The 20,586-nt window shown below is 49.5% G+C and overlaps 7 protein-coding genes across 7 annotated transcripts; 4 read left to right on the top strand and 3 right to left on the bottom strand.

The window, feature by feature from the left end:
* Nucleotides 1–764: 764 nt before the first annotated feature.
* Nucleotides 765–2,003, top strand: N7519_010018 (uncharacterized protein; the record flags this gene model as incomplete). Its single annotated transcript, XM_057296791.1, has 4 exons — nucleotides 765–814; nucleotides 864–915; nucleotides 983–1,861; nucleotides 1,929–2,003. The coding sequence occupies 4 exons, from the start codon at nucleotides 765–767 to the stop codon at nucleotides 2,001–2,003; spliced, it is 1,056 nt and encodes a 351-aa protein (XP_057144673.1).
* Nucleotides 2,004–2,257: 254 nt separating this feature from the next.
* Nucleotides 2,258–3,358, bottom strand: N7519_010017 (peroxidase family protein; the record flags this gene model as incomplete). Its single annotated transcript, XM_057296790.1, has 5 exons — nucleotides 2,258–2,424; nucleotides 2,486–2,757; nucleotides 2,829–2,876; nucleotides 3,005–3,197; nucleotides 3,250–3,358. The coding sequence occupies 5 exons, from the start codon at nucleotides 3,356–3,358 to the stop codon at nucleotides 2,258–2,260; spliced, it is 789 nt and encodes a 262-aa protein (XP_057144672.1).
* Nucleotides 3,359–4,700: 1,342 nt separating this feature from the next.
* tor (putative TOR pathway phosphatidylinositol 3-kinase TorA) lies at nucleotides 4,701–13,731 on the bottom strand (the record flags this gene model as incomplete). The annotated part of the gene is given in 6 exon segments (XM_057296789.1): nucleotides 4,701–4,961; nucleotides 4,979–5,963; nucleotides 6,029–6,058; nucleotides 6,470–6,858; nucleotides 6,916–13,550; nucleotides 13,605–13,731. 6 exon segments carry the CDS (start codon nucleotides 13,729–13,731, stop codon nucleotides 4,701–4,703), a joined length of 8,427 nt encoding a protein of 2,808 aa, XP_057144671.1.
* A 978-nt stretch (nucleotides 13,732–14,709) lies between these two features.
* Nucleotides 14,710–15,929, top strand: N7519_010015 (SDR family oxidoreductase; the record flags this gene model as incomplete). The annotated part of the gene is made up of 6 exons (XM_057296788.1): nucleotides 14,710–14,731; nucleotides 14,781–14,832; nucleotides 14,887–15,019; nucleotides 15,073–15,363; nucleotides 15,424–15,751; nucleotides 15,793–15,929. 6 exons carry the CDS (start codon nucleotides 14,710–14,712, stop codon nucleotides 15,927–15,929), a joined length of 963 nt encoding a protein of 320 aa, XP_057144670.1.
* Nucleotides 15,930–16,154: 225 nt separating this feature from the next.
* Nucleotides 16,155–17,653, top strand: N7519_010014 (mitochondrial 37S ribosomal protein bS1m; the record flags this gene model as incomplete). The annotated part of the gene is made up of 2 exons (XM_057296787.1): nucleotides 16,155–17,313; nucleotides 17,349–17,653. 2 exons carry the CDS (start codon nucleotides 16,155–16,157, stop codon nucleotides 17,651–17,653), a joined length of 1,464 nt encoding a protein of 487 aa, XP_057144669.1.
* Nucleotides 17,654–18,119: 466 nt separating this feature from the next.
* Nucleotides 18,120–18,664, top strand: N7519_010013 (40S ribosomal protein eS17; the record flags this gene model as incomplete). Its single annotated transcript, XM_057296786.1, has 3 exons — nucleotides 18,120–18,266; nucleotides 18,331–18,528; nucleotides 18,584–18,664. 3 exons carry the CDS (start codon nucleotides 18,120–18,122, stop codon nucleotides 18,662–18,664), a joined length of 426 nt encoding a protein of 141 aa, XP_057144668.1.
* A 524-nt stretch (nucleotides 18,665–19,188) lies between these two features.
* On the bottom strand, nucleotides 19,189–20,151 carry N7519_010012 (Rtr1/RPAP2 family protein phosphatase; the record flags this gene model as incomplete). The annotated part of the gene is made up of 1 exon (XM_057296785.1): nucleotides 19,189–20,151. The coding sequence occupies one exon, from the start codon at nucleotides 20,149–20,151 to the stop codon at nucleotides 19,189–19,191; it is 963 nt and encodes a 320-aa protein (XP_057144667.1).
* Nucleotides 20,152–20,586: the final 435 nt, after the last annotated feature.

The following is a 20,586-nucleotide window of genomic DNA, read 5'->3' as shown; positions in this document are numbered from 1 at the left end:
AAGGTTCAGCATACTGATTAATCACCTTAGTTGATGGTAAATGTGCAATAAACCCAAGCTCAAAATTACTCTGAGGTTTCTGGTCCAAGCTTGGAGGATTATGTATGCATGACACCTACTCTGCCCTTTCCGTAAGCCATATCGGATCAACTATCGCGAAATATATTCTGGCCTGACTTGATAGAAGTCTGCTTGCCTCACAGGGTAATCATGGGGTATTCCTGGCGATTGCCTCTTATATCCCGACTACGTCCGGTACCTGAAGGTGAAATTTCCGAACCCTCCGATGGATAGTCGACCAAGCCATTCCTGAAAATGCAGGAATACGGTGGGACATCACAGATGCGGATAACCTTGCATCATTAGCCGATATCATCCTATGAATTCGTTTTGAAGTGGAACAAGATCTCGGCACATAAACTAGTGCTATTTCCAGAAAGGTATGTGCCCTGGCAGCCTGCAGATCTCTGCCTATTACTAATAATGTAGCCCAGACTTGAGTCTCGTACTCGTATCCTTCGTCTATTCCGGACATTGGCCTGGTCTCCAACAGTCTTTGCCACCTCGTTGTCAAGCTCACCTGGCAAAATTGTTCAAAGTGTGCGTATCCCTTGGATAGGTGGGCGTGGTAATAGCCCCTTCGGTGGGGCATCAAGGCCGAGTTGAATCTCTTGTCTGTAACCTTGGAAGCTACCTAGGTAGAGTCCGCGTGTCAGATTTGTCAGATTCGTAAACACTCACGAGAATGGTCTATCGGCGATCACATGCCAAATCCCGCCATGGGTGTAGTAATTGCAAGCGGAGGAGGGTCAAGGTGTGTCCCACCAACTCCCTATCAGCACTCCGTCCTAACTCTGAACCAGTGTGGCGAGGAACGGCCGCAATGCACAAACTGTGTTCAGCGAAAGCAAGAATGTGTCTACAGCACCGAAGGGCCTTACTTCTTTGCTGGGAACAACGAAAATCTAAACGGACGAGACAGTCCTCGACCGCGGAGCAGAATGCCGATCCTTTCTTAGCGAGTGTATCAGCCACTGAGGGTCACCTAGGTGCTGCGCAAACATCCTCAGTTGTTCCTACGCTGAATATGGAACAACTAGAACTAGAACTGCAGTGGATTACCCAAACCCACCAGTTACTTGCTCGCGATGAAGAGACGCGTAAAGTCTGGGAGGTGCAAGTGTTACAGGAGGCCCTTCACACGCCGTTCCTCATGCACGGGATCCTGGGTCTATCTGCACTGCATCTGTCGCGATTACGAGACGAAAGTTCTCAAACGAAGTGGTTGAGCATTGCCATCTCCCACAAAAACGTCGCACTCTCCGAATTCTCCGAGCAACTTTCTAACATCGACCAGTCGAATGTCAAAGCAATGATGAGCTTTGCCGGTCTCGTCGTGGCATTTAGGTTCGGAAGCTCTCTGACTCCTGGTTCCTCTGACGGTCCCAGCTTAGCCTCTTTGATTGATATATTCACACTTGCCCGTGGTGTGCAGACAGTTTCTAGCCAGCAGCAAGAGTTCCTACTGAAAAGCAATTTTGCACCACTGTTCAATATCTCGCCCCCAGAACTGACCTGGCCGGAGGATATTGTTGATGCTTTTCGTCGTCTTGAGGAGCTGAACGTCCAATGTGGACAGCAATTTGTCCACCACGATACTGCAACCTATGAGCGGGATATTGCCCATCTCCGCAGTCTCTCGGCTTTTACCCTAGTACAACCTCAATCGATGACTCTCATTGGGGGATTCGCTATTCGAGCTTCCAAGCATTGTCTCCATGATCTCAACCGCGGACACCCGTTCGCTTTGGTCGTGCTGGCCCACTACTGCGGGTTTCTCCCATATGGCCCGGGAAAATTGGTGCGTGGGACCTTGGGGGAGTATTGTCTTGCAAGAAATTCAGCAATTACTACCACCGGATTGGCAGCATCATCTGGAATGGCCGGTTCAGCAAGTTTGGGGTGCGGGAAGCGATCAACTTGAGGTTCTAATGGACAGCTAGAAATACATTCGAAAAGTCCTTATTTGTTCAATTGTCGTTATACACTCTGCCACAGTGGTCTAGGAAGATCTGTTGACAGCGTTAACACCCTCGGACCCAATATACAATCAACTAGGGGAAAGAGAGTTGTATTCCTTAGGAGACCATCTCCTAGATCCATGTAGTTGACTACTATATGAGACTACCGCCCTGACAAATCCGGCAACCATCAGATCCTTCGGCACCCATCTCAACAATATGTCAACGAGATAAAATTAGCCGTGCAAGTTGACTTGAGATCCTTGATGAGCCGGAGAAGGCTCTGACGGAGTGATTAGGCGGCTCGCTTTCTTTATCATTTGTGTCACACTCAAGATATCCTGTAAACTTGTAACCTTTGCAGGTCTCTTCCAGCCCAAGTCGGTAGGAAGACGCTCGTTCTCTATGGGTTGAGACGTTCGGAATTAGACACCACCGCATAGGATCTGAATTGGTCAACTTACCAAAGAAATATTCAACGAGGCTTCTGTTGACGGTCCCTGTTTGTATATCGCCGAATGCAATAACTGGAGCGGCAACCTCTCCCAAGCTAAATTGTTCGGTCTTTGCGGTAAAGGTATAGGTAGGGTTGTGCGCTTTGGAATTGATCTGGCGTGCAACTTTGCTATTTGCCAGCATGTCCGGGTCGAGGATAGGTCCAGTCCAGTAAGCCTTGGTCTCTTCGAATATAGTCTCGTTAAAGACGTGGTTATTTCCGAAGAATGCATCGGAGCGACTGTACACTTGTGTCAGCACTCGTTCATGTTTTATGGAGCCGGTGTTTAGAGGAAGTAAATGTCAACTCACCTCAGGCTAGCATCGTGTTCCAAAACATTGTGACGGTTGAGATCGTCCCTGGAGCAAAACTGATCAGCAAAGAGTTGACCAAGCTCTAGTTCGTGGGAAAGAAAAAAGGCATCTCGATGCGTTTGACCCGAAAGACAGTCGGTAGCGAAGTGGTCTCAAAGAGATTCAGTTCTTACAGAGTGAAGACGGTAGCATTTGGTTTCGGGTTAGCTACAACTCCCATATCGAACATCAAGCTAGCCAGGCTGCCATTGAAATTAAGAGCCTGACCAAGGGCATGGACCAAATTCGCTCGTGTAATATTTCGGCCGTCGTGCGGAAGGAATCCGTGATTTGCCAGGGTATTCATCATGGGACAAGGACCTCGGTCTTCAAAGTATTAGTCTCTTAACACGACAAGAACATCTTAGGGCCACGATACAATCAGATTCTCCAGCTGGTTTCCATTGGAGGGCATGCTTCCATCCTGCATCAGAGGATGCAGTAGCCACGGACAAGGTAAGCGTGATAGCAACACCATAGAACTTCATATTGCAGGTCTCAGTCGCTGGGACACTAGAGCAAGGGATGTTTAGAGGGCTGGATAGATGTCGACCGGAATATAGCAAGACTTATATACTACCTAGATAACCCACGGGATAGATGGAACCAATCAAAGTCATGGTAATGCCTTTCATGTCATCATTTTTCTCCTTGTCTCGGACATTACGAATTAGTCCTACGAGATGATTCGTACTCGTATCAATGGCTACATGTGGACTACCGATCAACATTATTCAAGTTGGACCATAGCCTTCTGACGTAGGTAACAGTCAGACTGCTGTCGATCCTTCTGGGGTTTGTGCATATTTCCATTGGCATTCTTCAATCTGTCGTTCTTCTGGTAGATATATTGAACGAGTTTGGACCTTTCGCAACCAACCGCCTCAGATTCTGCGCGAGGACCGTAATTTCTGATATATTAGATACAATGAAGTAATAGTAAATGCACTCGTCATACGGTTTGTGTGAAATACTACTGAGGACTTTGAACTTATGAAGCTTCGTTCCTTGTCCCGAGGTCTTCCTGAACATTCTGATAAACCTCTCCCCTATCCCGAGCAATTGTCTGTGCTATTCTATTGAGAATATTACCCCTGAAGGGCAAGCGAACATCATTATCTTCGTAATTAAATTTCCAAGCTCACCCTGCCAATGTGATGTTTCATCGCCCAGCTGTAGCCTGATCTGGACTTTCATATATGCTCGTACTCGTACCGTTTACCATAGGAAGAAATCAACTAACGCTCGTCCCCACTGTGATCAATACATGCGTTCAAGTCCGTGCTTATAGACGGAACCTCGAGGTTCGGAAACGACTTATATATTGAGACCTAGTGCGTATCAAATGTGACATCCCAAGCCCCCTGCAGCAGCAATATCGGCTTTCCAGTCTCCTAATCGTTCGAGTTTATCAAATCCTGTTTACTCCAGGGAGTCTCCGGTGGTGCAGATGCCGGAGTAAAGGGTGCTCAATGGGAAATCTATCTCCGTATATGCGGCCATGGAAATGGCATCTGCAGGGTTTGCATTTATTTAATGCCCCAGGCGTATGATGCCAATGAAGTCTTGCCATTCCATTATATATCACATATAGCTCTACAAATAAAACTATGCAATCTATGCATTGCTGTTTCTCACAGGAACTTCAAAAGAAGAAGTTGATTCGAGACTGCAATACAGACACATGCAGGAGACTGAAAGGCTTGAATAATGGATATCAATGACTTGGTATCAAAACTTCCCGTAACGCTAAAAAGAGAACAAGAAATCATGCATATAGAACCCGATGTAACAGCAAATGCCTAGTCCCACATAGAAACCACGAGGGTCTTAATCCTCCTCCATCTTCGCAAGACCACCACGGCTACGCCGAATACGTTCATCCAGAGTATCTTCCTGTACTCGCTTATTGACATCAGACATGAACCGGCCCCGGTCTGAACGCTGCCGATCATCAGCCTCCCGCTGCTGTTCCTCCTTGGCAGAGATCTCTGCGATTCGGCGCTGTCGCTCTGATTCGATTTCTGTGGCATTAGATTGCATCTCTGCCAACTTGCGGCGGCGTTCTTCTTCCATTTCCTTGGGATCGGGCTTGTTGGTTGGGGTACGCGTGGGTGGCCCCATGGCCCGGCCTGAGTCACGCCGATTATTGTATTCGCGCCGGGGGAAGTCACGACGGCGATCTTCGTCTGCGGCAGGACGTTCTTTACGATCGCTAGATGGGCGAGGAGATCGGGATGGTGAGCGGTCCCGCCCACCTCTGTCTTCGCGATCGTGGTGTCGGCTGGAATAGGAGTCTCTCTTGTCTTGGTAGTCGCGACGGTCTCGGCCCGGTCCCTATCATCCCGGCGCGATCGGTGCTCGTCCCTCCGGCGATCACGGCTGTCTGAGCGGCGTTCGTCGTTGCGGCGTCCACGCTCACGGTCACTTCGGTATCTGCGCGAAGACCGATCGGGCGAAGCGGGTGATCTAGATCGGTGTCGTCGAGGTGAAGATCTTCGGTGGTGGCGGTCACGGCGGTCATCACCAGCATCATCACTATAGCGCCTGCGCTTTGAGTCGTGGGTACGATGGCGACGATCACGATCCTTCCCCCGATCGCGATCTCCGCGTTCCTTCTCTCTTTCCTTGCGTCTGAGCGTCTCTTTCACCATGGCCTCATAAGCCGCCTGTTCCCTCTTCTTCACTTCGAGTAGCGGGTCTGCCATAACCTTCGACATGGTATCGCGCGCCGAGGCAATAGAAGGACCAGCCGCGGCACCATTGCCCACCATCTCCGAACCCTTCTCCAGTTTCTTAGTGTCAGGGTCGTTCTTCAGGAGAACTCCATCGATGCGGCGCTTTCCCAGAAGATAGCCCTCCATCTCCTCCGAGTAGTGCCCGGTCTCGGTCGAGGGTGCCTGGTACATCCAGTCGACCCGGCGGTGTTGCTTTGTCTTTCCGGCGGCTTCTTGAAGGCGCTGGATCTCCTCCATTTGGCGCTCTTCCTCTCGTTCACGCTGTAGTTGCGCGATCTGTTTGCGCTCTTCGAGAGCGCGCTTCTCCTCCAGCCATACGCGCTCCTGGTTCTTGAGCAAGCCGGGATGCCATGACCTGGTCGGACGGTTAGTGTCACGCTTCTCTTGGGGTAGATACTGAAGCTGGGGCTCAGTACTTACTTCTTCAGGTTCAAATCTCCACCCATTATGCTTGGAAATGCGAAGATCAAAAAAAAAAAAAGGTGGTATGAGAAGTTGCTATGTCCGAAGGTGAATCGTTGGGACCTAAACCTCAATCGCCACCGGTCACGTGTTATCATGTTATCACGATAATACTTTTTATTTTCTCCAAGGTTGCCCAAGTGATATAGACCTCATTTGTTAGGTGAGTGTGTAAAATAAAATGGAATAATGCAATGGGGATTTTCTCTATTCATACAACCTCAAAACTACTACCAAGCAAGTGGAAATAAACATGAAGAAGCATTAGAAGAAGTTAGAAATAAGAACCAAAAAAATAGCAGATGACGGGGTTTAACTCTAAATACAAGAGGAATCGAAACAAAACGCATCATATCATATCATCGTCGCCGTAGAACTCCAAGAGCAAAGCCAGATCACCAGAAACTACACCATCCAATCCAGTGTTGACAGATATTCTCAACATTGGTTGCCTGCGCAATGAGCTTGTCCACCTGGTCGCTGACACTCAGCTCTTCGTTATTTCTGAAGTCTCGTCCAGTGAGCTTCTCCTTGACTCGGGCGAGAACCTGGAGAGCACGGGCATTCTGTGCCTCACGGGCTTCTTGTGGAACGCCTTCTGGGGCGTCGAGGATACCACCTTCAAGCATGGATGGGCGGCGGCGACGCGAGTAATCGCCCGGCGGCTGGGCGCCGGGTTCGAAATTGACACCGTCCATGATGGATTGGCGGCGATCCGCGGTGAGAGAGACCCGGTCGGGAGACTCTTGTGTACCCAGACGCCAGTTGATTAGAGGGTCGTGGATGAACTAGAAAAAAAGTTAGTGAGTGTGATTTTCAGTACGTCAAGGAACCGGGTCACTTACAGCCTCCAAAACTGCCATCAGGGAATCCTTGTGCTCTCGTAGAACACGCATGACAGCTTCACAAGTGATACGGTAGCTACCCTCAATGTTGCTGACTTCCATGGCGAACGTCAACATGCGAGTAAGTCGGAACGGAACTCGCTCTGGGTATTTCTCTCGATGCATTGCGATCTCGAAACAATCACCAAAGTCGATATGAACCACACGGCCATTACCACGATCCAGCAACAAGTTCGATGGGTGCCTGTCTCCCAGACCAAGGATGTAGCCGACCATAGACATAACACCGAGCGATCGAGTGTAGTTCGTACGACGTTCAAGCCATGCCTCAGAGCTCTTGCTCTTAAGCCATAGCACGCGGTACAGATCTTTGCCGGTCGTGTTGTCCATAGCGTAACCGAATACTTCGACTTTCTGCATGAGAGTAAGGCTATCGTAGTCGGGCGCCATTTGAAGCATGATCCGATGCTCAATGTTGAGTAGGATTCTCCGGCTTTCGCGGTATTCCTTGATCAGGGCATGCAATGTATCACTGTTGGACACCCACCCCAGGAGACCAGAGCTCTGAGACAATGGAATGGCAGGGAAACGCTGGACCGACAAGTGCCGCTTGAAACTCTCGCCATCATTATCCAACAAGGTATTACACAAGCCGAAAAGTTGCATGACTCGCTCATCTTGTCGGATATCTTCATGACCCTTGACAAGGTACATGTAAGAGCTACCGTTGCTGCCTTTGAGCGTCATGCGGCGGGGTCGTTTCTTTGTCTGCAAAACATGCAAGATCGGGTCAAAGCTCATGATTCGAATAACTGGCTTGCCACTCTGGTATGTTCCTGGAACGGCAAGGTCAAGGTCTGCGCAATCCTTGAGTCGAGGAGACACGTATTTAAGATCGAGAGTCGATAGCTGTGGCAGCTGTCGGCTGATCTTCCGGAACACAGTGTAATACAAGTCCCAAGCTTGGTTGAGATCACCGATTTCCTCCGATTCGCGATACATCATGCAGTAATGCTTGGCTTCAGCAAGATCACGACCGAAAGCTTGCGCAAATGACACCTCACGAAGGGTCTCAGCGCCCTTGTCTAGCATATCATGGAAGGGCGCAAGCGTTGAGAACATGCCTTCAACATTGTGATCGCCGAAATAGAGACGAGACGCTTCTTCGAGACCTTCATGCCAGAGTTCATGCCACAGGACCGCAACTCGGATAAGCTCATGACTCACAAGATCTGCTTGCTCAACAAGTTTGGCGCTATGTTGCCGCATACTTTCCATGATGTTGCTAGCAGATTGAGAGCGTCGAGTCACGTTCGATTTCATTGCCACCGTCAGTGGATACACAAGGGCTTGAGGATGCGCTTTGCCAACCTCGGCAAGCAACCTATGAACCGCACCGCGGACCCTGATGTTGGGCTGGTTGATTCGAGCGATCAGCTGAGGAGTGACAGCAAGCCAAGTGTCGATATTGACGGCCGTAAATCCTTCCGTAACGACAGTATTTACTTCATGATCTCCGCCATGGTTAAACCACAGAGTGAGTAATCTCAAGGTATCTTGCAACGAAGATGTCAAGGACAAAGCGATGGAGCGAATGAATCCGCGAATGGCAGGAATCACATGTTCTGTGACGATATGAGCAGGAACCGGCGCAGGTATGCCCTCACGATTAGCCTGGTTGGCAATCGTTGTAACAACTTCGAAGTTTGCAAGTGCCCAGGAGTGCCACGCCTTGTATGAATCGCGGTTGTATTGGGTCGCGGCGGAGTAGGCGTTGAGAACCTCTCGAACATGTTCCGGTCTCCAATCACCCCTCTGCAAAGCGGTCTGCCACTCTCCCTGTCTAAGATAGCTCTTGGAGAGAAGTTTTCTGAATTTGTTGACGTCGCCGATCCGTTCATTCAGGCTGATGGCATCTGGGTGGTTCTGGTCAACGACCCCGTTGACTCCATTCGCGCCATGATGTTCACCATTTGATACCATGAGTGTGTTGTATCTAGAGAAATCATCGGTCAGACCAGAGGTAAACTCCTTCATCATTTCAAGTGACTCTAGTTGGTGACCATTTGCCCAACTGAATTTCAGCCTGGCGTATGTGACTTCGGGTGGTGCGATAGTGCGCGTGCCATTGGCATCGGACACCACTGTCTCTAGAGATGCAAGGGACCGCTCCGCAAGACCCATGCGATTGGACTTGCGACAAAGATTGGCGAACTTGATGGACATATCAAGATTCTCACGCGGGGCAGTGACAAGGGCTCTGACCTTGAGCATACGCTGCCACACTTCCACGTTTTGCTGACATCCAAGCAGTCTTTGATTCCAAGTTTTACGCATGGCATCCTGCTTTTCAGGGTCGCCGATGTTTTGCTTGTATGTGATGATCTCTTCTAGCTCGGCGAGCATCTGGACCCGGACAACAACATTGTAGGCACGGTTGTATGACTCTCCCAGAAGAGCAGACAATTCAGTATCGAGACCATTGCGAGCCTTCTCAATGTACATGTTGGCCTCATCGAATTGATTCCGATGGATTGCCAGAATGGCACCGAAGAAAGAACGGTCCGGAGACTGCTCTTTCATGACACCAAGGTAAGAGTCCATCAACTCCCATTGGCCCCAACCCCAGGCAGCGGCAGCGGCAAGAGGTGCAATAGCGCGGCGATGCTCCAGTGATGCTTGGTTCCACTTTTCTTGAGCGAGATCCGAGAGAACCTTCCACTCGCCAAGAGCGTGCAAACAGCGCATCTTACCCATGGTGATACCAAATGAGTCTGGGTCCGTCTTCTCACGTCGCTTGTAAGCAGCAAGGGCTTCGTCCCACCGTTGAAGCTTCTCGAACCAAGTTTCCTTGAGCTCCACATCACGATACGCCTGCGCTTTGCGAAGGATACCGATGGCGGCGTCGGACTGCTGAAGCTGGTTGTTAATGGTAATCAAGGCTTCAACCGCACCCGAGTTCTGGTCTTGTTCGAACTCCAGTTCTTTGTAGTGAAGAGCTTTAGCAAAAGCATGACACTTTGCAGCATATTTTCCAAGTGTGCGGATGTCAATGGGAAGAGCCTTGTCATCATGCTCCATGAATTCGGCCAGATTGAGGAGAATTTGCAAAATCTCTGGGGAGATGTTAGGAGAAGTAAGCGCCTTTTCAATTGAGCGGACAAGCTCTTCTTGGTATTGATCATACAACTCAGTCCAGCACGAGACGAAAGCAGCATTGAAAAGATCCCTTGAGAGGGGCTGGTATATACCAGCTAAGCTAGCACATGCACGCAATGCCGGAGATGGTGATTCCTTCAACAGCTCAATGCTGAAACGGCGTATCCATTCCTGCCAATCGTCACGAGTGGACTTTTGTGAAGCATCCCATGCGTTCTTGAGATGTTGCTGGTTCACAACAATCTTCTTTTGTCCAATTTCGGAAAAGTTGGTGTCATCGGTGGGGAAAGAATAGACCTCTTCTGGATTGAGGTCCTGCGGGAGCGGGTCGCCCTTTTGGAGTTTGGTCACCAGGATTTGGTAGTTGGTATGCGCGATCTGATTGGTTTTTAGGACCTTGTTTAGAAGATGGATGTAATGCGTGAAATCTTGTCCGAGCTGGAAAATGAGGGCACAAATGCAGTCCATCGCAGCTTGACGCAACACACGATCACCGCCAGCCACGACTCGTGACAATGAATGAACCATTAGGGATGCAAAGTCAGAGACGTTAACTTGCCGCGATAGTTTTGTCAAGCTATCGATAGCGGATTTACGGATACTCTGAGGATTTTGTGGCCGATCAAACAGACGAACAATGGAAGGAATGATGAGATGCATGTATTCCTCTCCGCTTGTGCCGAAAATCAAAAGGGCATGGAGAATCTTCTCAGAGGGCTGTCGACGAGGTGAGGTGTCTTTATCAAGTGTATCGAGCATCAAAGGAATCAGGCCAGCAAGATACTTCCTGAATTCTCCTTCCAATGACCTAGCAATGGCCTCGACCAAGGATAAAATGGTACCTTGGATCTGGTATGAAGCGTCCCAGAAATCTCTAATGACCTCGATTATCTCTGGCAGGAAAGTGCGAATATGTTGTCGCACGATATTCACCAAGATTGCCATCTGATTGAAATAGGACTCGAGGCGGCTAGCAGGAGCGCTTCTGATAACCAGAATGAACCCTGGAATAATCTGTCCAAGGAACGGGACACACTTCAAGCCCAGAGTCTTGAAAATTGTGACGATGGCATCAATGACAGCTGAGTGATATTGCGCCAGGGAGTTCTCACGTAGAATGTTCTGCATCAAAGTATGGATGACCACTGTGGGATAATACTCTTCATTGGAGGGCGTGAGACCCTGCATAATGAGGGCAACATCAGAAACATTCTGTATTTCGTTGATATGGTGTACATCAGGTTCAATCTCGCTGATCTGTTGGTACTTGTAGGGATCAAGGGCACCGAGTACTCCGACAAGTTTGATGGTCTCCTTGCGTAAAGAGCCTGTCTGTTCGGTTTTGATGATATTGATGAGAACGGCGAGAAGATGAGGGTATTCCATGTATGGCTCGATGACGTAGCCTGAATTGCTGGCCAATTGTCCCAATGTCCGAAGCGCAGCTTCACGCTTGTTATGCGACGAAAGGTCCTGGAGCGAGTCCAGAATAATTGGCATAATCTGAGGCAGGTATTGTCTCATCTCATGCCCGCCGACACTTGCGAGCTCACCGACAGCCTTCAAAGTAGTGGCAGCAACGCCGGGGTTAATGTCTGTTGATTTAGGCAACAAGGCAGTCACCATGGGATCAACGTATGACCTGATCAATTTCGTCGCATTAGAGACAAACAAGCTGATGAGTTGAGCTGTTTCCTCCTTTTGGCGGGCGGTATTCGCGAAGCCAAGACCGGTGAGAAGATTGACCAGCAGCTTTCGTAGCGGCGGGAAGACATAAGCAGGGTTAACGCTAGAAAGTCGACCGATAATGCAGATCGCGGCTTCTTTGACATCGAAAACCTCATCATTGACGGCTAAGAACAGGCATCGAATATTCTCTGGTCGTGCCAAGTGCCGATCAAATTTGCGGTCCAACGACCACAAAACGGTGCGTCGGATTTCAGGGTCAGGGTCTCCGATACCCACAGTTAAGAGCTTGTCAATAACCTCGCTGACAACCTGAATGGAATGTCCGCTGGTTTGGTTGATGATCGGATCGTGAACGAACAGCTGGCAGCATGTAAGAGCCGATGCTTTTCGAATTTCGGGATTGTCATTTTCCACGTAGTTGATAGCAACATCACGCACGAACTCGTTTAGTATGTGCCCAGAGAAGTCAAAGCTTCCCAACGTATGAAGTGCTAAAGCGATATCAGAATCGGAGTGAAGCTCGTGGGGAGCAAAGTCTTTTGCGAATGATGGCATAGGAGGTAGTCGGTTTTCAGGACACCCAAGGGGCCGGAATGGCGTTCCACACAGGATGATACTCAGCATATCAAGAAGCTTTTCCTGGATCATGGGTTTGATGGGAGGGATGTAGTGGGCCATGTCGACCAGAGCCTGTGTTAGTGATTTGCTCAGCCCGCAGGCAAAAATGGGATCCAGAAGTGCTTCCATGTATTTGCTGAGCGCTTGTCCCACTGCGAGGGACAGCATGCTGATGCACTCAAACATTGGCGCCTCGTTAACTCCTGATCGATTCCTCGCCTTCATCGCAAGTCCCTCTCGAATGTAGATAATGATGCCATCGAGGTATTGGCCAATAGCGGTGCCCACTGCATTGGCAATCTTACCAATGGCAATGAAAGCGGAGTTCCTCTCTTTGTCTCTCTTGAGTTGCGCTTGGAGGTAGACCATGAATTTGTGTAAATAGATCTCAGTAAAATCCGTTGGGGCATATGAGGCGAGAATGGGGATAGTGAGGACGACTTCAGTGCGAATCTTTGGGTCACGATGGTCCTTGAGACGGAGGATGATTTCGCAAGCATTCCGATAATGTTCTTTCATAAACATCGTGCCCTTCAAGATCAACTCTTTGATGATCAAGATGGAGCCATGGATCCAATCAATGTTATGGGACTTCAAGCCCAGAAGTGCTTCATCGTGTATCCGTGCAAACCATGACTGACGGACTTGAGAATCACGAGCCACAATTATCTCAAAGCATTCGCCGACGGCCTCGGCGGCAGTCTCACGGATGAGGACTTTCGGGTCTCGAAGGGCAACCCAGACAAGCTGAAATATCTGCGAAACGAAGCCGTAGAGGAGAGTTGGTGAGCCCTTGGCCAGTTCCCGGATCACCAGCACTGCTGCAAACCGCCGACTTTCCTGTCGTTCCGATTGTAGCCATTCCAATGCAGATTGTATTTCGCTTTCCACCAGTTCTGCGGTTAGAGCCCCGCCGGGCTTCGCGAGTCGGCCCAGCGATCGGGCCGCATACACCAGGACCACGTTATCATTGCTGCGAAGGGCGCTGCGCAAGTAACTGGCGAATCTCGTCGTTTTCTGGGCGGCATCAACTCCGTCAAAGTCAATGAGTCGGTCGAGTGCTAACAAGCCACCGATTCTTTCGTTTGCATCGCTACCGTTGACCACGAGTTGGGCGATGCGTTGGCTAACGGCGTTGTAAAATTCCACGAACTTCTCCGAGGGCCAATCTGCACAAGGAGATATGTCAGCTAGTGAGAGGTCTAGAGTTCAACCGGTAATACCTCTGGACACAGATAGGACATTATCGTAGAGCTCGTAGGCAGCTCTGGCCCTGGCCTCCTCATTCTTCGACTTGAGCTCCACAAACAATCTTTGGGTCACGTCTGTGATTGCACCTGCTTGGGCCATATTTGCAAAACACGCCCCAGGGTGGACATTGGAATGCAAGGTCTAGGCCATAAAATAGGACGCAGAGCGCATAAAGTTGGATGGTAGAGGGAGGGTCATGTGTGAGGCTTGGAGAAGGTCGAGGGGTGCACGGGCCAAGTTTGGAGTTCCCGACTCCGTGCGACTCTGGCACCCTCGACCATCTACAACCACTCTACAAACAATCATTACACACCATCTTGATATTTATTGACCTTGACAATATACTACAGATAACCTCAGATTTTGAGAGATTCTGGTATGTTTGGGAAATCATATTATCCCCAACACCAAATACGTCACTCAAAGGGTCCGTTGGCATTCACGATTCAGATAGCCTGAAGATATTAATATAAATACAGGCATATATGCGAACATATAATCCAGTGAATTATTTCCCAGACCTTGAATCAAGAATGCCAAGCAGATATCAAAGCTCTGAAGCACTGAGTGCACCGGGTATATAACCGACATCACATATTAGTTTGCATAGTTCAGCAACTTATAATATCCCATTCGTTGCCAAGACTATGTAGAGCATGCTCCCACCGTCAGAATAAACATATAAGAAGCCTCCAGGGCTTGGTGCTAGTAATTCCGAGTTCGATGGGTTCGGTGGGTTCAATAGATACTGTATAACTATAGAGAACACTGTCTAGGGAGGTTGGATTGAATCATGTAGGGCTCTCTTATTGTACAAGAAGATATACTGAGTACCCATAGGCTAAAGCTCTTTTCCCCGAAGGTATGGATTTATCTGAATTGCATTGATACCTTAACTCCATTAAACACCGAGCTTGCATTTGTAATCGCTGGTAAACCTTGGAAGCTTTCCAGGGCGTAATAGGCTTGCGGGGAATGACGGGATCGAGGGGAACCATAAAAGGCCAACCTCACTCGCCTATCTATCCTAATTCTTGAACGTCTCATACTCAATAACTTCATATATTATCTCTCATAATGGTTAAAGTTCTCTTGACTGGTATGTGATTTTAATCTGCTTTCGAGCCCAATCTAATTGTCTGCTTTAGGAGGCAGTGGCTTCATCGCCGCCCACATTGTCGACATTCTGCTACAGCATGGGTATGACCTCGCCAACACAAAAATAGATATCATTGGTTGACAGTTTCACTCTAGTTTTGATACAGTTGTTACTGTTCGAACAGAGGAGAAGGGCAAGCGCATTATTGAGGCACACCCCAACGTACCGAAGGAAAAACTCTCTTATGTGATTGTCAAGGATGTAGCCAAGGACGGTGCATTTGATGATGTTAGCGAATATCATTCCCCTAACAAGTACCCCGACTAACGGAAATATAACAGGCCGTCAAATCAAATCCTCCCTTTGACTATGTTCTCCACACCGCGTCTCCTTTCCATTTTAATGTTCAGGATCCTGTGAAAGACTTCCTTGATCCAGCCATCAAGGGAACGACCGGTATCCTGAAGGCAATCAAAGAGTACGCCCCTACCGTGAAGCGAGTGGTAATCACGTCATCTTTTGCTGCTATTGTGAACGGCAAGCAGCACCCCAAGGTCTACAGCGAGAAAGAATGGAATCCGGTGACATGGGAGGAGGCAATGGACCACTCGCAAGTTTACCGTGGTAGTAAGGTATGTGATACTTGCCGGTCAGTCTGAGTAAGTGCAAGCACTAAGTCAGTACCTTATTAGACCTTTGCGGAAAAAGCAGCATGGACGTTCATCGAGAAGGAGAAACCGAATTTCAATATTGCTACCATCAATCCACCACTGGTGTTTGGCCCAATCGTTCATTATCTCAACTCCCTTGAGAGTCTCAACACGTCGAACCAGCGCCTGAGAAACCTCATCCAGGGTCAAATGAAGGAGAAAATAGCACCAACGGGCAATTTCCTGTGGGTGGATGTGCGTGATGTGGCCCTCGCCCATGTCAGAGCCATCGAAGTTCCTGAAGCAGGAGGGGAGAGGTTCTTTGTCGTCGCTGGCTTCTTTTCAAACAAGGAACTTGCAGATATTGCTCGTGAGACCCACCCCAAGTTAGAGTCTAAGCTGCCCCTGCAGACTCTTCCAGCGACTTCCCGGAAAACATCTATGAGATTGACAACAATAAGTCGCAAAAGATCCTTGGACTCAAGTACCGCCCACTGAAGCAGACTGTCTCAGACACCATCGATTCTCTTCTAGTTGTTGGTGCTTAGAAACGGCGTTGTCTTGTTCGTCTCATAGATCTGCATTGAATTGAAGGATACCTTGTAATAGAAGAAATCAATTTTTCTTCCACAGTAAGGCCAACCAGAGTAATTTTAAGCAATAGATTTTGCCAAGCTCCACCCTAATATTACATATCAGGATTGAAGACAATCTACGTGCAAAAGTTGGTGCCCGAGGTCTTCTATAGATACAAAACCGCGGGTTTGGTAGTTATGGCCCACCGTACCGCTTTGGCCCGTGTTCTCCGGTCAACTTTTCTCGCGCCAGCTATTCAAGATCACATAGTCAATCCACTGAGCAATATGGCCTCCGCCAGGCTATCGCCAACGGCGAACTTGCTGCGAAATTCGCGCTTGTTCGCACTCCCTAAAACTCTCAAGCGCCGCAATGACCAAACATTGAAAGAATCCGACACCGCAACTCTGCCTCACCCTATTCGAGCCTCCATCGTTACACCGCAATCATCACTAGCCCGAGGCGATTGGGGATTGAAACGACCTTTACCGGCTAAGTCGACATCAGAGAAATCATCGCGACCTGTCGTCAGGGTGCACGCTCTCGATACCTATGAACATGTCACCGACTTCGAATCCGCCGCAGACCACACTATGACCCTCGAGAAGTTCCAGGAGCTACACATGCCGATGTCTCTCCCCTCCAAAGTCAATTATGCTACAAGTGTTGTGCCAAGGCATCAAAGTCCGTTCGAAACGCACCTGGATAACACCGAGACCAGCCAGGGTCTCCAGGAACCTGGTGCCAAACAATTCAGACACTCCGGTCCTTGGCTTGCTGGGCAGACAGAGGCAGAGTTCGCAGCTTACTTGAAGCAAGTTGCTCGCAATAAGCCTGAGCTCCTGCAGAAGCTTCGTGAACAGTTTGTCGCTAAGCGGTCTGCTGAGATCCGGAAACAGGCGCAGGATAATGGAGAAGACTTGGAAGCTCATCCCGCAACTGTCACCGATGCGGAGTTCAATGCCTACATTAAAAGCCTGCGTAATGACCCATTCGCTCTCGGCCCTGTGGTCTTTGAACTACTTGACCTTGCTTCCTCCCCTGCCGTCCCCAGCGAGCGTATCGGGCGCAAGTACTACCAATCCCCTGCAAGCAAGTTGTCCTCATTCGAATACGCCATCTCAGGACCCCCGAAGACGCACCCGTCTGCCGGTCTATCCTACACACGATCACATGCTCTGATTCACAACCATGCCCAGTTTGGTCCACAAGCCCACCAGCGCCCTGTGGAGGCTCGCATCTTGCGCCCTAAGGGTCGCTTTAAGGGACGCATGGCTCGGGCCCTCGCAGGTATCGGTGGTATTGCCGTCGAAGACTTGAATGCCATGACCTTTGTGGAGCAAGGCACACCCCCAGGTCTAACTTTCTTCGATGCGTCCATCCTGGCGGAGGTAAATACTGGGTCACTCCCATCCGGGCTTCGGTTGACTCCGACGGCCGCATTGGCCTTTCATCTTATCGTGCCAGTGCAACCGCCAAAGCCCCCTACGGAATCGAAGACCACCACAAGCCGAGTACCTTGACCATCTCCGATGTTGCCACTGCGCCATCCCCGCTAGTCCCTAGATTGGACAGACAGCCATTCGGCCAGCCTCGCTTCCAGCCTTCCACTGAGAACCGGGGCCGGAGGCAACCCACAAGAGGGACGGAGGACGTCGCTCGCAGCCTTCTTAACAACCTCAACTCCAGGTCATAGGGAAAATAAATATGGGCGGATGTGCAAGGGATTGTACCATGTATGATAGATTTGGTGCTTGTGTAAAGCTACTCTCATTTTTCTTTTCTGACTATGTCATATAAATCGGATGCATCAATATCAAGTTATTTTCACAGCGATCATTGCAAAGGTCCATCCTCCATCGGAAGGGAGAATAAGAAACAAATAAGTTCAATAATCGCATACTTGAGGATGTACCTAGGTACATGTACTCCGTAGTTTTGATGTGCTTGCTACCTTCCTAAAAGAGCAAGCGCGATCCATGGATCCTTAACTTAGAGAATTACATAATCCAATAAAACATGCAAGGCACGTGACTTGGTGGTTAGGGCCTAGGGCAAGGACCCGCACAGACTAAGCGAATGCCGACTCTCAAAGTCACCCAAATCGGCACGACTACTCTCGATCTTTCGAACATTCATTCCGCCAGCCAACAACCGCCAAAATGGGTCGCGTCCGTACCAAGACAGTCAAGCGCTCCGCTAAGGTCATCATCGAGCGTTACTACCCCAAGTTGACCCTCGACTTCGAGACCAACAAGCGCATCTGTGATGAGATCGCCATCATTGCCTCCAAGCGTCTTCGCAACAAGGTGAGATTCAATAAATTGGCACCGACACTCGAGATCTCCAATTCTGATTCCAAGTTTCTTCTAGATCGCTGGTTACACTACCCACTTGATGAAGCGCATCCAGCGTGGTCCCGTCCGCGGTATCTCCTTCAAGCTTCAGGAGGAGGAGCGTGAGCGTAAGGATCAGTACGTTCCTGAGGTCTCCGCTCTCGACGTCTCCCAGACCGAGTCTGGCCAGCTCGACGTTGACGCCGACACCAAGGACCTCCTCAAGTCCATGGGCGTAAGTTTCACTACACTCTACAGTACCTTTGCATCTATCTAATATCTCTGTACAGTTCGACAACCTCAAGGTCAACGTTGTTGCTGTCAGCCAGCAGCAGCAGGCCGAGCGCCCCCGTCGTTTCGGTCCCCGCTAAATCCAGCGCCCGAAATAACGAAAAAAAAAAGTTCATACCTGGCCTTTGGTCGACCCTGGCGGTACCCCGACAATGTCTGTTCTGGCTGGCTTTTCGCTCGGCTAGCATGGTTTAGCTTAGTGTGGAGGGCTATTCCTGGATGAGGAATGAATAAACATGATTCTCTTTGAGAAAGGTGTCGCTGATTCTCCGAAAGGAGATGACGCTTGATTGCCAATTTTTTTCCCCTCGTGTCTACCTATGAGTTTACTCTCTAGGTTTGACTGCGTAGGAGTTTTTGGACTGGGGGGGCTACCTCAGTCCGAGAGACTCGAGACCTTGGGTGGTCTGAGTCATGTCTGGGTTTGTACCTACATATTCTATGTAGGTAGAAGTCCTGCTGGCCAGACTATATCCATACATATGGTTTCTGCGTAGATTGTTCATTACTCATGTGTCAATGGCAACATTGACCGGGTATTTAAAAAAAAAATGTAGAACGCCGAAAACCCCCTTGGAAGTCGTATAGCAACTTTGCTATATCATCAGATCTGATCGAGCAAATCTATGTCTCCATCTTGATCCGCGCCTCGTCGCTCCCTGGGCACGTATCCTTCAATGGAACCGCCACTTGCATCCTCCGGGCGCATCTGTGGAGCGCCAGCAACCTGCTGGGAACCACGTTGATTTTCTCTGATGTTGACGTCAACACGTCCATCCGGACGAATTAAGCTGGTATCGCCGCGTTCCAACGCAAGCTCCCCGGACCGATCGCGGTTCCCAAGTCCCATGCTCTGCAAATCATCCACAACGGAAGAGACACTGCTAGTAGCCGCTGGTGCCTTCAAGCGCTTGGCGCGAGCTTCCTCAAGCAGTAGAATAGTTGTGCCCCGCGTATCACCCGCCCGTCGTTCCCACACAGGCTTCTCGGATAGTTGCACCCTGATCCAAAGAGCACGCTCTGCGCATGCATCTGAGCACCACTTTTCAATGCGGTCCTGGGAAACGATATCCACGCTCCGTCCGCGTCCCCCTGGCCCGCTTCCTTTGGGGCCGTATTTAAATTGGAACCCGCCTCGTGGGCCGGTGGCTTGTTTGCGATGCTTGCGAGGACATAGAGCATACCCGCACAAGTCTTCGAAGTTTCGCTCCAGGATTAGATTGTCGTAGTCGCTAGGACGGAATGGCGCAAGCGAGTATTTGAGTTTTACAGTATCTTCTTGGGACGGTGCGGCAGGGTCCGCTGTCGGGGAGGAGGGGAGCTCAATGAGCTCAAGGATGCGGTTTAGGATGGCATCTTCGGCTTCTTTTTGGGTCTGAATCTGCTGCGCATGTTGCAGGGCGACTTCGAGGTGCTGCTGGGTTGCACCAGGCCTACCTGCTAGGTATCTGTCTTGCTCTTCTTGTGTAGGGTATAGGTATGAAGGTGGGGGTTGCTGGGCATTGACGGCGGCATATGTCTCGGGGAGAGAGGTCTTGAGAGGGTGACTTGGCCCTTGCTGTGCCATGATTTAGAATTGAGGCCCTGTAAGATAGTCTAGAGGGTAATCTGAACTGAAAATAGGATGAGTTGTGAAGCGAGACCAGATAGGCAAAAAAAATATAAAACCAGCAGAATTCGGGTTCAAAGCGGAAGAGGCAAAACCCCGGATTGACCCCCAATGGGAGGAGAGACACCTCACTGCTGACGTAGGCTTTGGGCATCCAGCTCTGGAGGGTTTTTATGGGAGATGTCATCTATGATATTTGGATCGCATAGATCGTACATAAATCATATAACTCCTACATATAGTATAACATATGCTCGACATGATTTAGGTATGTAGAATATTTCTCTTCACCTGTATAAGTTCGACGTCTGTAGCCGTCCAGGTACCTAGCTACATATACCAAGCTACCTAATATCCCTTGAAAAAGAAATTTGACTACATCTAAAACCAGTA

The sequence above is a fragment of the Penicillium mononematosum genome, assembly GCF_028829835.1.
Source record: "Penicillium mononematosum strain IBT 11891 chromosome Unknown utg000005l:1.0-9366267.0:1.0-9372171.0, whole genome shotgun sequence".
NCBI classification, from domain to species: Eukaryota; Fungi; Ascomycota; class Eurotiomycetes; order Eurotiales; family Aspergillaceae; genus Penicillium; species Penicillium mononematosum.
This window is presented reverse-complemented; position numbering and strand designations above follow the sequence as displayed.